The sequence below is a fragment of the Rhizophagus irregularis genome, chromosome 30 (genome assembly GCF_026210795.1).
Source record: "Rhizophagus irregularis chromosome 30, complete sequence".
Taxonomy (NCBI): domain Eukaryota; kingdom Fungi; phylum Glomeromycota; class Glomeromycetes; order Glomerales; family Glomeraceae; genus Rhizophagus; species Rhizophagus irregularis.
In genome coordinates, this window is record NC_089458.1 from 3,103,632 (window position 1) to 3,121,410 (window position 17,779).

General features: G+C 23.8%; 2 protein-coding genes across 2 annotated transcripts; one reads left to right on the plus strand and one right to left on the minus strand.

Moving 5' to 3' along the window:
* Positions 1 to 12,066: 12,066 nt before the first annotated feature.
* OCT59_022086 (uncharacterized protein) lies at positions 12,067 to 14,523 on the minus strand (the record flags this gene model as incomplete). Its single annotated transcript, XM_066146945.1, has 11 exons — positions 12,067 to 12,481; positions 12,545 to 12,722; positions 12,801 to 12,945; positions 13,016 to 13,122; positions 13,214 to 13,303; positions 13,372 to 13,603; positions 13,672 to 13,785; positions 13,852 to 13,970; positions 14,092 to 14,158; positions 14,334 to 14,417; positions 14,482 to 14,523. The coding sequence occupies 11 exons, from the start codon at positions 14,521 to 14,523 to the stop codon at positions 12,373 to 12,375; spliced, it is 1,287 nt and encodes a 428-aa protein (XP_066006037.1). The 3' UTR covers positions 12,067 to 12,372.
* A 617-nt stretch (positions 14,524 to 15,140) lies between these two features.
* On the plus strand, positions 15,141 to 17,706 carry OCT59_022087 (uncharacterized protein). Its single transcript, XM_025319321.2, has 11 exons — positions 15,141 to 15,264; positions 15,341 to 15,444; positions 15,509 to 15,672; positions 15,739 to 15,928; positions 16,003 to 16,172; positions 16,255 to 16,452; positions 16,520 to 16,653; positions 16,737 to 16,936; positions 17,005 to 17,097; positions 17,173 to 17,326; positions 17,407 to 17,706. Exons 1-11 carry the CDS (start codon positions 15,221 to 15,223, stop codon positions 17,564 to 17,566), a joined length of 1,611 nt encoding a protein of 536 aa, XP_025174144.1. The 5' UTR covers positions 15,141 to 15,220; the 3' UTR covers positions 17,567 to 17,706.
* The last annotated feature ends 73 nt before the right edge of the window (positions 17,707 to 17,779 follow it).

The window sequence follows — 17,779 nt, forward strand, 5'->3', positions numbered from 1 at the left end:
TTTATATATAATATTGTAAAAATAGTTTATAAATATTTACATTATATCTTTATTTATTAATAAATTCTATTTCTATTTGTAGCAATAATTGCTTTAATTCTATGAAATATGCTATTAATAGTTTTATAATATCTTATCTGAAGGATAGCATTTTTAACAAGAAATATAGTAAAACACGTAGTGTAAAATTGGGTAATTTCATACATAATAATTTAGATTTGCATAATATTTAGTAAATTTTTGTATATTTAAAGTTTTAAAATCATATATCAAGGATAACTTGATATCCAGTGATTAAAATTTAATGAATTTATATCATTGGATTTATCTTATCAAATGGTAGTAGTTATATATTTTTAGGATTTAATGTACAATTACAAAATATTTAAAAAGGTATTTTCTGTATATCCAGTGATTAAAATTCGATGAATTTATATTATTGGATTTATCTTATTAAGAGGAATCAAATGGTAGTAGTTATATATTTTTAGGATTTAATGTACAATTACAAAATATTTAAAAAGGTATTTTCTGTATATCCAGTGATTAAAATTTAATTAATTTATATTATTGGATTTATCTTATTAAGAGGAATCAAATGGTAGTAGTTATATATTTTTAGGATTAATGTACAATTACAAAATATTTAAAGAGGTATTTTCTATCCCTTAAATGGTGATAAATTTGCCTGCAATTTTACTGAAAATTCAGTTCTCACCTAATTTTATGAAAAATGAAGTTATTTTAATAAAATTTTTTTTGCAAAAAGCTTAAATCATAATTTATGTGACAATAATTATTATTTATTAATTTCATATTATAAGATTGAAGATTAACTATTAGTCAAAAGTTGTATTTCTTAGATGACAAAAAATTTTGAAAAATTTTACATTCAACTTTGACGATTTTATTGGAATTTGATTATGGCTATATTAAAGTTTAATAGAATATATAGATTTTGCTATGGGGAACAACTTTTTTATTATTATGATTTTTAATGTTTAAAACTGGTAATTTGACTTTACATAGAACCCTAAAAAAAAATTATTTTATGAATGTAAAAAAAATGCATAAAATTAAATTTTATCATCTTTATTTTGTTTATTAAAGTTTGAAGTTTCATAATAAAAATAAATAAGTATATTAAAATGCTTTATAATAAAGCAGAATATTATGATAAAAAAAATTAATTTATTATATAAAATTTCTGATGTTATTTTTTTGAGGATAATTTGTGTCTAATTTTGGTGATTAATCACATATCGAACCATACAATTGATGCTAGTAATTGTCTGGAGTGTAGTGAAGGACTATATAATTTTACAAAGGTCAATAACAATTAGTGTTACGTGGTGATTTCTGGTTGTCCGCACATATCATTTTTGATTGGTCTGCACAGAATGTGTATTGAAATTTTGTGCTAGACAAAATAAACAAGTAAAAAGATTTATGATTACCTGATAATCTCTTTTTTTATTTTTTTTTTAGATTTCGGCTAGTAAGTATATTTTTCTTTTAATCAACTTCAAAGAAATGTTTTTCTTATTTTTTTTCTAAGATTTCTGGATTTCTTGTATATACTAGACTTTAAAGGTAAATTATAAGGGGTTTTTTTATTTGTTTGACTGAAACATTTCTAACGTTTCATTTATTATTATTTTTTCTAGAGATGCCAGGTTTTTTGTACATACCAGAATTTTAAAAGTAATTGGAAAAAGAGGTTTTTAATTTGTTTGACTTTAAAGAAACGTTTCAAACATTTCTAACGTTTCATTTGTTATTATTTTTCTAGAAATACTGTGATTTTTGTATATGTTAGATTTTAAAGGTGAATTGGCTTTTCTTATTTATCAGACTTTAAAGAAATGTTTCTAACGTTTCATTTATTATTATTTTTTCTAGAGACACTGGATTTTTGTACATGCCAGATTTTTAAAGGTAAATATATAATTAGCTTTTCTTATTTGTTCGACTTTAAGAAAATTTTCTAACATTTTATTTCTTGCTTTTTTCCTAGGGTTTCTGATTTCTTATACATACTGGGCTGGTGAATTGCTTTTTTTATTTGTTTTGCTTTAAAGAAACATTTCTAACATTTCATTTTTCATTTTTATTTTTAGGGATGCCAGATTTTTTGTACAAATTGGATTTTTAGAGATATTTGGATTTTTATACAAAATTTTTCACTCCAGACTTACAACGGTTTCCATTTTCTAGTAATAATTGTCCAGAGCGTAGCAAAGGACTATATAATTTTACGAAGGCTGATGACAATTAGTGTCACGTAGCGATTTCCAGTTGTTCGCACGCGTCATTTCTGATTGGTCCGCACAGGATGTGTATTGAAATTTCATGCTACATCAAAAATAAACAAGCTATGATTACCTTTTTTTTTAGATTTCAGTTAGTAAGCATATTTTTCTTTAAACGACTTTCTTATTTTTTTCCTAGGGTTTCTGGATTTCTTGTACATAACGGACTGGTGAGTTTTTTTTATTTGTTTTGCTTTAAAGAAACATTTTTAACGTTTTATTTTTATTTTCTTTTATCTAGAAACGCAGGTTTTTTGTATATGCCAGACTTTTAAAGGTAAATTGTGACTTGTGAGGGCTTTTCTTATTTGTTTAACTTTAAAGAAACGTTTCTAACGTTTCATTTTTCATTTTTATTTTTTTAGGGATACCAGATTTTTTGTACAAATTAAATTTTTAAAGATATTTGGATTTTTATATAAAATCTTTCGTTCTGGACTTACAACGGTTTCTGTTTCCTAGTAATAATTGTATAATATTAATAATAATAATATTTAATATAATAAATTCTATGTAAGTGTATAATAAGGCTGATAAAAAAATATGATTTATATACATATATATGATTTTTTTTCATTACATATGTACAATTTTTTTTCATTTTATAATTAGTAATATAACAAATATACTACATTCAAATAATAATTTTTTTTTATATAAATATATATAAATATATTATTACTTTTTTTTTTTAATAACTATAGTACATTTATAAATTTATTAGAATAATATTAGTAATATACCTAAGTAAAGAACTAAATAACTATACTAATATTATTAATTTGTAAACCATTCATCATTTCTCTATGAAATCCTGCATATGTACTATTAGGTGATCATGGTGACTACATATGAAACGTATTACCTTAGCGTGTATCTCTAATGTTTTTGTTTGATAAACCGCAAGACTTACAAATGTATTATTACATTAAAAATAATATTTATTTTTTTATATAAATATAGTTAGTTTATTAGTAAATTTAGTTTTAACAAATTTAACATGCCAAAACTATTTTAGTAATTTTATATAGTAGTTTTAGCAATTTTAATATGTTGAAACTATAGTCAATTTTTTATAATTGCATATCTTCAGAATTAAGTATAAGCGTGTAATTAAAATCCACTTACTTATAATAAAGATTATTATAGAAAATTAGCTTTTTACTAATAGTTTTTATTTTACTTTTTTCTTAAATTCTATTGGTTAATTAACTAAAAAGGAAAAAAAAACTATAATAATTATACATGTAAGCCGAAACCTCATGGTTTGACAAAGAGTTTCAGCCTTTCAGTAATTTAATTATAATAAATTATTAAAAACTATCCAGAAATCCATCCGAAACTTCAAAGACTTTATATTATAGTTTCGGCTGGATGTAGAGATTAATTTTTATCATTTTTTAACTTAATTTTGATTTAAAGATGTGGCCGAAAATCACGTGAAAAGGTTTCGGCTACAAGTATAATAACAATATAACATAAAATTTTCTTTTATGCAAAAAATTTTATATATGATTTTTACCATAAGTCTGGAAAATGACCTATCTTATAAGTAAGTAGGGTTTTGTGTAATTAGAGAGGGTATATAATGATAGAATTATATATCATATGATTATTATATAAAGTTGTAATATTACATTTATTTATTATAAATTATTACTAGAAATTATAAAATTAAAACTATTATCATAGAAAATTAAAACATTTATACAAATATAGTAGTTTGTTGCATTGAATTGAATTTCTTTTTATTAATAAATTTCTCAATTTTATCTGCTAATTTTATCTGTTTACTTGCATTTTCTTATTGAAGTAAAAACAAATTTTACTAGTTGAATGATAAGATATCAAATAATGATATATCAGTTAAATATGGCATGATAAGCAATATATAAATATTGGTAATTGATATGTTTAATAATACTTTATAATTATAAACTGATTTTTTAAAAGATATATTGTTAAAATATCAGAGAATTTTATTTTACTTATTATTAGTAGTCTGATAGGTTACTAATATTTGTAAAAATAATTTATAGTATATAAAAGGTTAAAAACTCTTTTCTAAAAAGTTATTCACATCAGATTTTGATAAACTTTATATAATCTTCTTTTGGATAAAATTGGTAAGTATATCCAACATCTAGAATATATAATTTGCAACATGCAGAATGAATTTAAAAAAACTTAGTTTTATTCAATAGTTTTCAGACTTCATATTCGCTGATTCACAGAATTTTCCAATCATCAGTTATGTGGCGCAGTACTGATTAAAATCGATCAAAACCCGTTCTTATGTAAGAAAAAATATCAAAAAATATATAAAAAAACTTTTAAGACTTCTCCCAAAATATTTAACTTTTTAATCCGAAACCAGTAGAAGGAGTTTCTAGAAAAAAAAGGAAAAAATATTATAAAGTTAGTTTATTAAAAAAATAAAAAGAAAAACTTAACAAAATTCAGAATATTTAATGATTTAATGAAAAAAAATTAACTGAAAAATAATTAATAATAAATATCAAATAGATTTTAATTAAACAACTAATCAATATGACAATATATATTCTAAATTCGTTAAAACATCGTTATTAATATTTAGAGTTATTTATTTATTGAAAGATTTTTTTTGAATAATTTTGCTTTCTAAATAAATTTTTTCTATAAACTATAAAAATAAAAAATAAAAAAACAGCTCTAAATTGTATCTAATATAAAATAATTACTAATATACTTGCAAAAATTCTCAACTTACTTGATGTAAAAACTGGTTGAAAAGTTGATGAGAGAGTTGATGGGAAGTTTAATAGGGAGTTTACAAAAGAAAAAAATTTTTTAACGCTACTTTTTGTTGAAGTAATTTCTTGATATCTGTCATATAATCATGTAGCACAAGTATGATCATTTTTGCGAAACTCAATTTACCTAATTTTTATTAAATTATTGTCAAATTTCTTAATTTAGACGAATTTTGTTAATTCTGCAGATTGGCGGATATGTCTTTCTATTAAAGCATTAAAGGTATAGGTTCTGAACTTTTTTTTTAAAATCTGGAGTTATTTTATTTTTTAAATTAATAAAACATTTATTAATTTTTTATTTTTTTTTCTTTTTAAATTCAGCAGCTTCTTTGAGTGGCTCTTTAAATGGACAAAATATTTTAGAAGTATATATACTTTAAAATGTTTTTTTTATTTTTTTTTAATAAAACATTTATTAATACTTCACTTTTTTGCTTTTTTAAGTTTAACTTTTTTGAGCAGCTTCTTAGATAAATAGAATTCAGCATTTTGAAGATATATTTAAAGTATATTTCAAAATATTTTTTTATTTTTTTCAATAAAACATTTATTAATATTTCATTTTTTTTTCATTTTTTTTTTTTAAATGATTTATATATGCTTTATTGATATTAAGTTTATATATCATACAAACAAATTATCATGGGTTATATCCATCCAGAAGGATGCAATTATCAAAAATTTCATTTCTTTTTCTTTTTAGATTTAGATGGCTTTTTAGATAGATGAAACTTGATATTTTAAATATACTTTAAATATATTTCAAAATATTTTTTTTTTATTTTTTAATGAAATGAATGATTGATTTCGCATAGTATTCTGCATAGATTGAATTAAATTGAATTTAGTTAAATTTGGATTTAATTCGATTTAAATCAAATTCAAATTAAATCGAATCTAAATTTGATTAAATCATTTAAATCTGATTTATAATTTGATTTGATTTGATTTGATTTGATTTGAATTTGATTTGAATTTGATTTGAATTTGATTTGAATAATTTAAATCTGATTTGATTCATTGATTTGATTCAAATTTGATTAGAATCTGATTTAAATAATTCAAATTAATTCAATTTGATTTAGTGATTTAACTCAAATTTGATTTAGATTTGATTTAAATTTGATTTAGATTCAAATAGTGCTTTATATGGGTTGGGTCAAACCTAGATGATCGATCTGACCCAAATTTTTAAATTGAGTTAGGATTAATTATTTTAATGACTTGTAACTCATATGACCTAACTTGTCAGGTTAGGGTCCTACTGTTACTTTGACTTAGATCAACCTGAGTGATCTAAATGATGCATTTTTTTTCTATCACTAAGCCATAGGATGAAGTTTTTTTTTCGCTATTGTATTTTACACTTGTAAAAAACTTTACTAATAAATAAAAGATAAATTTATTTAGCAAAATTTTGAATATTTTAATTCTATAAGTATTATTGCATTTATAGATTAATAGATTAAAATAAAATATGAAATTTATGGAATAACTTAAGATTCAGAAACAAAAAGTATATTATAGTTTTCAATAATAAATGTAAAGAGTATAATAATAGTATTTACATTTGTTGGTGCCAATTATTGATAATAGTATTGAATATTTAATTGGTTCCAAATTTTTCTAGTAAAGCTGACCTAGTGGCAATAAAAAGATGCAACCTTAAAACACATCTACTATTCGCACATGTATGTGTTTAAAATCTTGATGGGATGAATTTTATATTAATTAATTAAATAAATAATATTATTATATGTAAATATTAGTGGTATTTAAAAAAATAAATTATTAGTTTTGCTTATCATAAAAAATTTTAATATAAATTCGAGTTTGATCTAGGTTATTCAGGTTAAATTATAATCAGATTAAGTCAAGTTTAGGTTATACAATTGATTGACCTAAACATTTGAGTTGAATTACGTGAATATTTGAGTCAAATTCAAATATTTTTCAAACCTGACCTAACCTGACCCGTACAAAGCAGAGCACTAGATTTGAATTTGATTTAAATTCAAATTTAATTTGATTTGATTTGATTCAATTCAATTCGAATTTGATTTGATTTAATTTGAATTTAATTTGATCAAATCAAATCACGTTAAAATTCGATTTGGATTTAATTCGAATTTAAATTTAAGATTCAGATTTGATTTGTCAATCAAAAATTATTGAATTAAATCAAATCAAATTCAAATTAAATCCAAATTAATTTGATTTGACCAAATCTTTTGCAGAATATTAGTCTTGCAATGTGTTGTAAAACAAAATTTTTTTATTCTTTTTTTGTAAGAAATGTTATATTAATATTTTTTTCTTTTTTTTTGTAGATTCAAGTGTTTTGGCTTAGTATTTTAAAACAAAATGGTATGTTTCACAATAAAATGTGAAATAATATTTTTTTTATTATAAGAAATGTTATATTAATGTTTTTCTTTTTTTTATAAATACTCTCTAAATATTAAATTTCAGTTAAGTTTTAAAATTTTATTTATTTTAAACTTCAATTTTTTTTTATTTATTTTTGTAAACTTTTTTTAGCTTTTAATATTAGACTGAAATGCTAAAAGAAGGTAAGTTTCATAATGAATTTTTTGTTATAAACCTTTCAATATTTTTTATTTTTTAAAAAATGTTTTTAATATTTTTTTATTTTTTTTATGAGATTTATAGGTTCTGTTGCTTCAGTACTTCAAAGTCAAAATGGTAAATTTAGAATTCCAGACATCTTTTATATAGGTTATAACTGACTTTTTGCTAAAAAAGGCCCAATTTGCTTTTTTTTTTATTTTTAGTTTTTTGCAATTATCTCGGCATCCAGTGATCTGATTTATACAGATTTTTTTATTTTGTAGAGCTCGATGAGACCTACAAAACAAAAAAAAAGTTCACATAAATTGGACTACTGGATGCCAAGATAATCGCAAAAAACCTGATTTTTTTTAAAATAAAGGGTTAATTTGCGAAAAGTCAACTTCTGAGTTATATATGTGATGTCCAGGATCCTGTAAATTTAGTAACAATTTTTATTACTAAACTTATTTTTTTATTAATTAATATTTCTTTTTTTTGTAAGCTCAGTATTTAAATTTGGTAAGTTTTTTTGTGAACTTAATATTTTTTTTTAATAAATTATATTTAGATATATAAGGCTATTAAAGAAACATATTAATATTTTTTTTCAATTTTTTTTTAGATTATTAGACTTCTAGAAATTTGAAAGAATCCAGCATAGTATATGGGATTATATAATATTGAATTGTATTGAAGAAATATATTAACATTTTTTTTTTTGTTTTTTAAGTTATTAGATTTCTATAAATTTAAAAGAACCAGATTTAGGTATATGAAATGTATGGAGGTATTCAATTGTATTAAAAAAATATACTAATATTTTTTTTTTTGTTGTTTTTTTAAGTTATTGAACTCCTATAAATTTGAAAAAACCAAATTTATTTAAGTATGTAGAATATATGGCAATGTTTAATTATATTAAAAAAATGTATTAACTCATTTTTTTTTAAGTTATTAGACTTCCAGTAAGTTAAAAAAATATTTTTATTTAAATAGAAGGTATAAGTATATACTAATTTTCTTTTTTATTTATTTTTGTAGGTATTAGTTTCAATTTGTTAAGGGTTTTGGATAAGTAAGTTATGAAGTGAAACTTTCTTAAAAAATTAATTTTATTTAATATTTTTTTTCTTTTATTTTATAAATATTAGTTTTAGATTCTTAAACATTAAATAGGTAAGTTTTGAAGTTTATTTATAGATATTGGTTTATATTGAGGTAAGTTTTAATATTTTATTTTAAAGCTTGTAATTTTTTTTTCTTTTATTTTATAAATGTCAACTTTAGCTTTTACATGTTAAATAGGTGAATTTTAAAGTTTCATTACAAAACTTCTTTATTTTTTTTAAATTTATTAATTTTTTTCTTTTATTTTGTAGATATCAGTTTCAGTTCTTGAATATTAATGAATAAATTTTAAAGTTTTATTTTGAAACTTCATTTTTTTTTAAATAATTTATTTAATATTTTTTTTCTTTCACATTAGATCAATAAATTTTGAAGTTTTGTTTTGTTTCTTTATTTTTTTAAAAAATTAAGTTAACATTTTTTTCTTTTATTTGTAAATATAGACTTTGATTTTTAAATATTAGATATGTGAGTTTTGAAGTTTCACAAAATTTATTTATTTTTTTATTAAATATATTTTTTTTTTTGTAGATATTAACTCTAAGAATAATATTTGAAAGGATTTTAATATAATTTTAATAATTTTTGATGATATCCTATATAAGTTGACCTACTTTAACTTATTTTAATATCCATCTAAAATAAAATATGTATATTAAATTTGCAATATAATAAAATAATAAAAGATTTGAAAAAATTCAACTTACTAAATATGATAATGCTAATAATACTTTTTAAAAGATATAATTATTTCAGGATCTATTAGTTGAAGTTTTGAAGTCATATTAGATGGCAAAAAATAAACTTTAATATTTTTAAGAACTAAATTATTTATTTTATAGTTTGTATAATTATTAAGAAGCAGTAAAACATGTTGTTTATTACCAACTTGATAATCAAATTCCTAGAGTTACTCTTAAAAAATGATTGCTAATATCCAAGTTTTAGTATTATACTGGTAGAATATTGGCAAATTGCCAATATTAATATTTTTAAAGCATTGTAGATTTGCATATTTATCAATTATTAAAAAAGGCAGCTTATAAGATCTATTAGCATTTGTACATAAAGCAACTGATAGCTGTTTCTTACTTTTTTTATATTTAAAAAGCCACTTTGTAGCTAATATTCATCTAAAAGAATATGTATTAGTTATTAATAATGAGAATAGATTACAGGTATAATATATAAATATTAAATACCTATTGATAAAAAAGCCCTGTCTTATTCATATTGTACAATTAGAAGAATATTCTGCATATTTTACTTTATAATATATAAAGGTAAAGCTTCATTAATATTATTTTTATCAGCAGAATTTGCCTTTTCATGAAGCTTTACTTGATAAATACTATTATATTTCTTAAATTTTTAGAACTATTTATTGGAAAACTATAAATAAATAATAAAATAGTAATTGAATAAATATTATAATAAATTATTAAATATAAATTATTAAAAAAATATTTGATTATTCAAAAAAGTAATATAAAAAAAAATAAAGTATCTCTTATTTTAGATTAGAAACTAAATGGACTTTAAGATCATCTTTTAAAACTTGAAAATTTTACAAAATTTAAATTATTTTTACATCCAGTGATTATAAAAAAATGAAATATGGTTTGTTAGATTTGTCTTATTGAGACGCATCTAATGGTAATAAATTCATATTTCTAGTATTAACAAATAAAAAGTTATTGTTTTAGAACTTTTTTGGATAACAGGTTATCTATTAATTCTATAGAAATATATAAATATAGTACCATTTGTTGCATCTCATTAAGATAATTCTAATAAACTATATTTTATCCTTCTATAATCACTGAATAATGAATTAATACAAATCAACATTGTTGTAAAAATCATGAAAATTTTACTTTTTAAATTAAATAATTCTATAAATATGGACTTTTGGATTTTAAAAATAGTTTGCACCTCCCTAAAAAGACATATTCTAAACATATATAAAGCATTTTTTTTCAAATTTTAAGATTTTAATTTTTTCAATTTTTTTTGGTTTCATATTATTCTTGTTTTAAAAGTTTATTTTAAAATTTTAAGCTTTATAAAGATTATTTTAGAGATATGTGTAAAATAGAGCCAATCTAAAATTACCAGCCAAAACTCAATTAATAGGCTAATGTTTTAATGTCAAAATTAAAATATGTCAAAATACTGAAATGCTAAAATAGTTTCAATATATCAAAATTGTTAAAATGTTAAAACTACAATCAACTCTCTATAATTTACTCTCTATAATTGCATATCCTTCATAATTGCATTCTTTAGTTCAATTCCAACTTTGAGACATAATGCTAATTATATACTCTTCGTACTTTACACATGCAATAATTTTTTAGTACAATTATATTGCCTTATTTTCCATAAATGTACATATATGACTTTCTGAACCTTCCAAAATTTTTAAATATATAGAATAATGTTCAGTATACACAGTTTGATTAACATTTACATTCTCACTATACCTAAAAAAATATTTTCTTATCAGATATTCAAAAATAATATTATAAGCTTTGTTTTTATGCTCATGATAACAAGAAAACTTGAACTCAGTAGTTAGTATGTACATTGAATTAAACAAAAGTGGGAAGTCTGTTAATAAATCTACAATTACAAAAACCTTGCAAAGTAAAAAGAAATGACTTATCATAAAAGTCGCAAATTTAAAAGCAAAACATCATAAACCTATTATTATCCTAGAATTTAAACTTACTCTTAAAGAATTTGTTTTATATTATCAGCATAAAATAATTTTAAGTAATGTTATAAAGCTAAATTACTAATCAAAAAACTGGAAATTCTTCAAAAAACATTACAAATTAATTAATATATATTCAAAAGTATGTATTTATAATTTGGTAACTCATAGTTGTTGCTTACTAGACAGAAATTGTACATGTGTATGTGTTTTTACTAGAAATTTCACTAATTGGTAATCTTTAAAAATTAATTACAAAACCTTGAACTTTATAAAGATTATTTTAAATATATGCATAAGATAGAGCCAATCTTAAAGTTCTTTCAGTAAAAATTTCAAATAATTTGGTTGATTTACCTATGTAGGATATGCACATTTGAAAATTGCTTAATAGCTCACTCCTTCTTATCTGAATCACAAATTAAATTTGATAAAACTTAAATGCTAAAAAAGTAAAAAGTACATAAACTAAAACTGCTAAAATTATTAAATCTATTAATTTGTTTTTAGTATAATTAATACTAAACTTTAAAAATTTACTTTCAAAGGGAGTGGTGTGATTTATTAAAGAAATTATATTTACATAATACATAAATATTTCTAAATTATCCATCTTATCCTAATAGAGATAATTAATCTGTAGCGTAGCGAAGAATTATATAATTCTACGCAAAGTCATAGATTTAACTAAAATAAGAATCATGAAAGTTTGAAAACCCCGAACTGATCATTTCAGTTTAAATAAAATCTAGTTTGAAAAATAGTACTGATATGAACCAGTTTAAATTTGATTATCTAACTTAATTTTTGAACCTAATTTAAAATTAGTTCACCCTACTGTTTAACTTTCCATCCACTTATATGATCCCATGATCAAATATTGTTTTGGGAGCCGACCTGGTGATGGTGATAGTATTGTCATTTTCTGCTTGCTTATATCAACGTGAGATCTGTAAAATAAATATTAATTAATAATAATAATTTGATTAAAAAAACAAATCAATCATATTTACACATAAATGAATCCAATAACTGTTGATACAAGTAAAGACTGTTCATCTGAGTTATTGGCAGTACTAATTGCCAAAATGGAATGTAACAACGTATCATCCGGTTCAACTTTTACCAGTTGAGTTTCACTAACTTTTCTGTCAATTCCAATTGGAAGCGCAGAAGAAGGTGCCAATGAACCTGTTTATCAAGAGACAAAGTTTGAGAATTACAATATAAAAATGAAAGCTATAATATGTGCTAAAATTATTTAATCACCAACTCCAACACGATAAATGGAAATATCATTTAAGTTAATTAAAGTTGAACAGGGAGATAATTCAAATTTTGGCAATCCATAAAAATATTCCCGAATTTTGCGCATTTGTGCTTGTCTACGAAATGCATTATCTCTATTGACCACCTGCAAATTACGAAAAATCACCGTTAATATCGATCATATTTATTTAAAATTTAATTCTTTATTTACTTACTCCTCCTGACTTTGATAATTTCACTACATTGACATCATTACGCTCCTTATATAATCTTGCCATATCACTATACAATCGTTCGTGACCAAGTACAATTATGATATTTACTTAACAATTCAATAACGTTAGAAATAAAAATCACAACAATGAAATAATGCATATATATATATCAAAATCATGATTGCTAATATATATTACCATTAAATATATCTACACAATGTTGTATGATCTCATAGCCTGTGCTATCAACAAGCCCACCTGTATCAATCACGATTCCTGAAACTCTAGCTACAGGAAAAAAGACAAGGATTTAATTAAAAAAAAACATTATTTCGAAAGAAATTAAAATAATTTACCAACTTCATCCTCAACCAAACGTCTTGAAACATTATCGGCCAATTTTTTTGTCAGTACCTTGTATAGTTTTACATTCTCGCTAGGATCCGGATATCCGTAATAAAAAACCATTGGCATAAAAGAAGAACTAAATGATGGTGCAGTTGTTGCCGACGAACCAAAACCTTCTTCCACATCTATAATATGATTTATTGGCGTCGCAGTTAAGGTACCCGGCATTGTAATTGAACCCTAGGAAATTAATGATATATCAACAAAAAGCACTGGGTAATATGGAAAATTACGTACAATCGACTTGCCTCATTGCTATCCAGATTAATAAATAAAGGTTGTCTACCATGACGTATTGCATAGCTAAGCAATAATTTACTTAACGACGTTTTCCCTACGTCTTCAGGACCCACAATCATAACCTAAAGAATCATTATAATTAATAACAATATAAAAGCGAGATTATTATTATATTACTCAATGCTTACTTTTGGTCCCTGTTCATCTTTTGATTTGGCTGCTTCTCTACATTGTTCGAGTGCGATATGCATATTGAGGTAACTTGTCATAGGAGTTTCATTAGCAACATATTCAACACTACATGTTCCTTTAATGTGTTAAATATTCATGCTAAGGATGATACATCATATTTTCCATAAAACTAAATTAAATAATAGAGGATATCTCAATTGTGCAGCCATGCCAGGTAAAAAGTGCAATTTTGCGACCTGAAAATTCATATTCATGACCTATTCCAATTTCTGTACCAAATATTTCTGCCGTACCAGAGATCAACTAAGATGAAATTTTATAATTAATTTAATCGATTTGTTTATTATATTTTTTACTCATTGATACTTTTCATAATCAACTAAAGTGTGTAACATAAATTTCAAAAACTCAATATAAAAGCTTTCTAAAGCTGACGATAAATAACTAGCATAGAGTACAAGTTTCTTCTTTGTCTTACCTTCAAATTCACCGTAGTTCCAAAATCCACCTCAAATCGAAACTCATGTTCGGGTTCGAGTTTCCATTCTTTTGAAACAACTTCCTATATAGGTATCGGTTAGTAATAATAATTTTTTAGTTTAATAGATAACCGAGGAGCATAATACCTGTTGGCTGGTTTTCGTTTGTCCTTTAGCTGAAGAATGCATGTCAAAAACGCGCTTATTTTATTTATTCAATGGTTTACAAATATGTCTAACATGTGAAGCAGAATAGCAGATGTATCATTGTATCACAACCAGAGACCCGTAAAATCAACAATTTAAATATGTAAGTCTGGCTGGAATTAATGCCAAGCAATAAATAGAAAAATTCGAAATGTCAAAATTACGAAATTAATAAAAATTACATTAGATGAATTAAGTCATCATTTGCACGATAAAAATCTTTGAAAAGTAAATACAGGTACAGGATACGTTTGAATGTATCAAAATGATTGAAATAAGATTAAGATAAGCCAATATTAATATCTTTTACTAAGTAAAAAGTAAAAAAGATTATGTTTAACTTTTATACATTAGATAAGTTTCTAAATTTTTTACTTTTATTTTTATTTTTAATATAACGACAAGAACAGAGCAGTGTACAAAACAAAGTGCTAACCCTTTAGATAAGTTTCTAAATATTCTTTTGATTTTTTTGTTATAATAAATTATGAGATCACGTGGAGCGACAATTTTGCAGAAAATACGTTATACGGGGGTATATTGTTTGTAAGGTACAACACATTTTTGAGTTCTATCAAAAGATCCATATTTTGTAAGACATGTGACTTAACATTACTCACATACTCTACGTACTAATCAACAGTAATTTATTTTGACTTTTTTTTTTATTTTAACGAAAATGATTATTGACAAAAAAACTCAAAAATATGACCGTCAACTTCGGTAAGTATTTAATTCAGTAAGAAGGGGTAAATATCGAAGTTATTAGTGGTAAATAATCGTTATTCATAACAAATAGCTTGTGGCAGGCAAGTGGTCAGACAGCACTAGAGACTGCCAAAGTATGCCTCATTAATGGTACAGCAACAGGCTGCGAAATTCTAAAGGACTTGGTTTTGCCTGGTGAGTATCTAGACATTACTATTATCAAACATTATACGCTTTTAATTATCGGAACTGTCATTAGGTATAGGATCTTTCACTGTGGTAGACGGAAAAATTGTTGAAGGCTCTGACGTTGGGAACACATTTTTCTTGGTTTCTGACAGTATAGGCACGAATAGAGCTCAAGCGGTTACAGAGTTTTTGCAAGAGCTAAATGAAGACGCAAAAGGGTTTCATTTTTCTGAGGTATGATTTTAATTCCCTGATCAATCATTCTTTTAACACGTGACTGATATAATTTATTATCTATAGGATCCGGTTGCTCTAATTGAAAATCAACCAGAGTATTTCTTGCAATTTTCCATTGTGATCACTACGGATCTTCCCGAAAAACCTTTACTCAAGTTAGCAGATACTCTATGGAATGCAAAAATTCCTCTTGTTATTGTACGCACTATTGGTTTTATAGGATATTTTCGTATCGTTTTACCAGAACATACCGGTAAGATTGAATTTGCAAAAATTGTATAAATTTTTCCTTAAGTAAATTTATAAATATTCATATTTTTATTTTAGTTGTGGAGACGCACCCGGAAAACGTTATTGATCTACGATTAGATGTTCCTTTTCCAGCTCTTGAGCAGTATGTGAATACATTTAATTTTGAAACCTTAGATAGTATGGATCATGCGCATGTTCCCTATGTAGTAATACTTTTGAAATATCTGAAACAATGGAAACAAGACGTAAATACTTATAGAATTCGTTAAGTTGAAAGTTAATGATGTAATGATGTATAGCCTATTAATTTATTGTTATAAAAAAAAGCACGATGGCAAATTACCTAGTACTTCTGCAGAAAGGAACGAATTCAAACAGCTTGTTCAAAGTGGTAGACGCAATGTTGATGAGGAAAACTTTGATGAAGCATTGGCAAGTGTATGGAAAGCTTGTGCAGCTACTAAGGTGCCTCATCATGTCGAGGAAATCTTTAAGAATTCGTCATGTGATAGCATAACGATCGAGGTATGATATGAGCGTATGATACATAAATTTACTACTTTACATTAATCACTTATTTTTTGCTGTTTAGTCATCAAATTTCTGGATTATTGCTCGAGCTGTTCGTGATTTTGTATCAAATGAAGGTCTAGGTTTACTTCCGCTCGCTGGAAATGTACCAGATATGAAGGCTGACACTTCTAATTATGTTGCAATGCAAAACATGTATGAAAAATTTTGATCTTGTTGTATAGTCACTAATAAAAAATATGATAACTTAACTGCTTAATTACTTAATTTTTCTTTAGCTATCGTCAGAAAGCTAAAGAGGACATATCTGCTGTTCGTACGCGTGTTCATGATATCTTGAATTCTATTGGACGACCAGCTGAATTCATTTCCGACGACGAAATAGATAGTTTTTGCAAGCATGCATCCTTCATTCAAGTTATTCGATACAGATCACTACAGGAGGAATACATAACTGAACCGAAGAAACTCGATATCGGTAATTTAATATAAACTAATATCTTCTAGTTAATAATTATACGACATTCATATCTTTGAAATTAATAGGTCGATGGTTACAAGATCCTCAAGCAAATATTGTTCATTATGTTCTTATTCGAGCAATGGATCGATTTTATGAATCTCACAATCGTTATCCTGGTATTTACATTTGTATACTTATAATCTTCAATATATAATTATAATCCTTATCCTTATTATTTAATAATTTTATAGATGCCGCAACTTATTTCCTTGAAGATGATACCGAAGAAGTAAGCGAGGAAGCAAAAAACGAATTTAATACTTTAAAAACTTACGTTGATAATTTATTGAGAGAGTGGGAAATAACAAATTATCCAGAACATTTAGATAATCATATTCATGAAATGTAAGTATAAATGCTAATTATTTTTTATTGCTTCATTGATCTCCAAGACGTTAATCGACATATGCTTTATACTTTGTTAGTTGCCGAGCTGGAAGTTCAGAATTGGCAAATATTGCTTCTTTACTTGGGGGCATGGTATCACAAGAAGTCATCAAACTCGTCACTAAACAATATATTCCTATGAATAACACAGTAATTTTTGATGGTGTAAGGTCAACTTCTTCTTCATATATATTATAAAAATTTTGTAAGAACCTTAAGTGTGGGATACGTAAATTAATGATGGGTTAATAATAAATAACAAAACAAAATCATTAATGCACTTGATTTAAAATATTTCAACCAATTAAAATTAATTATATTATTTCATGATCTAATCCAATTTTTACTGTGGAACATTGATGTTACGATGTGGCACAATCGTACAAAAAATCACGAAATTTTCTAAATAAT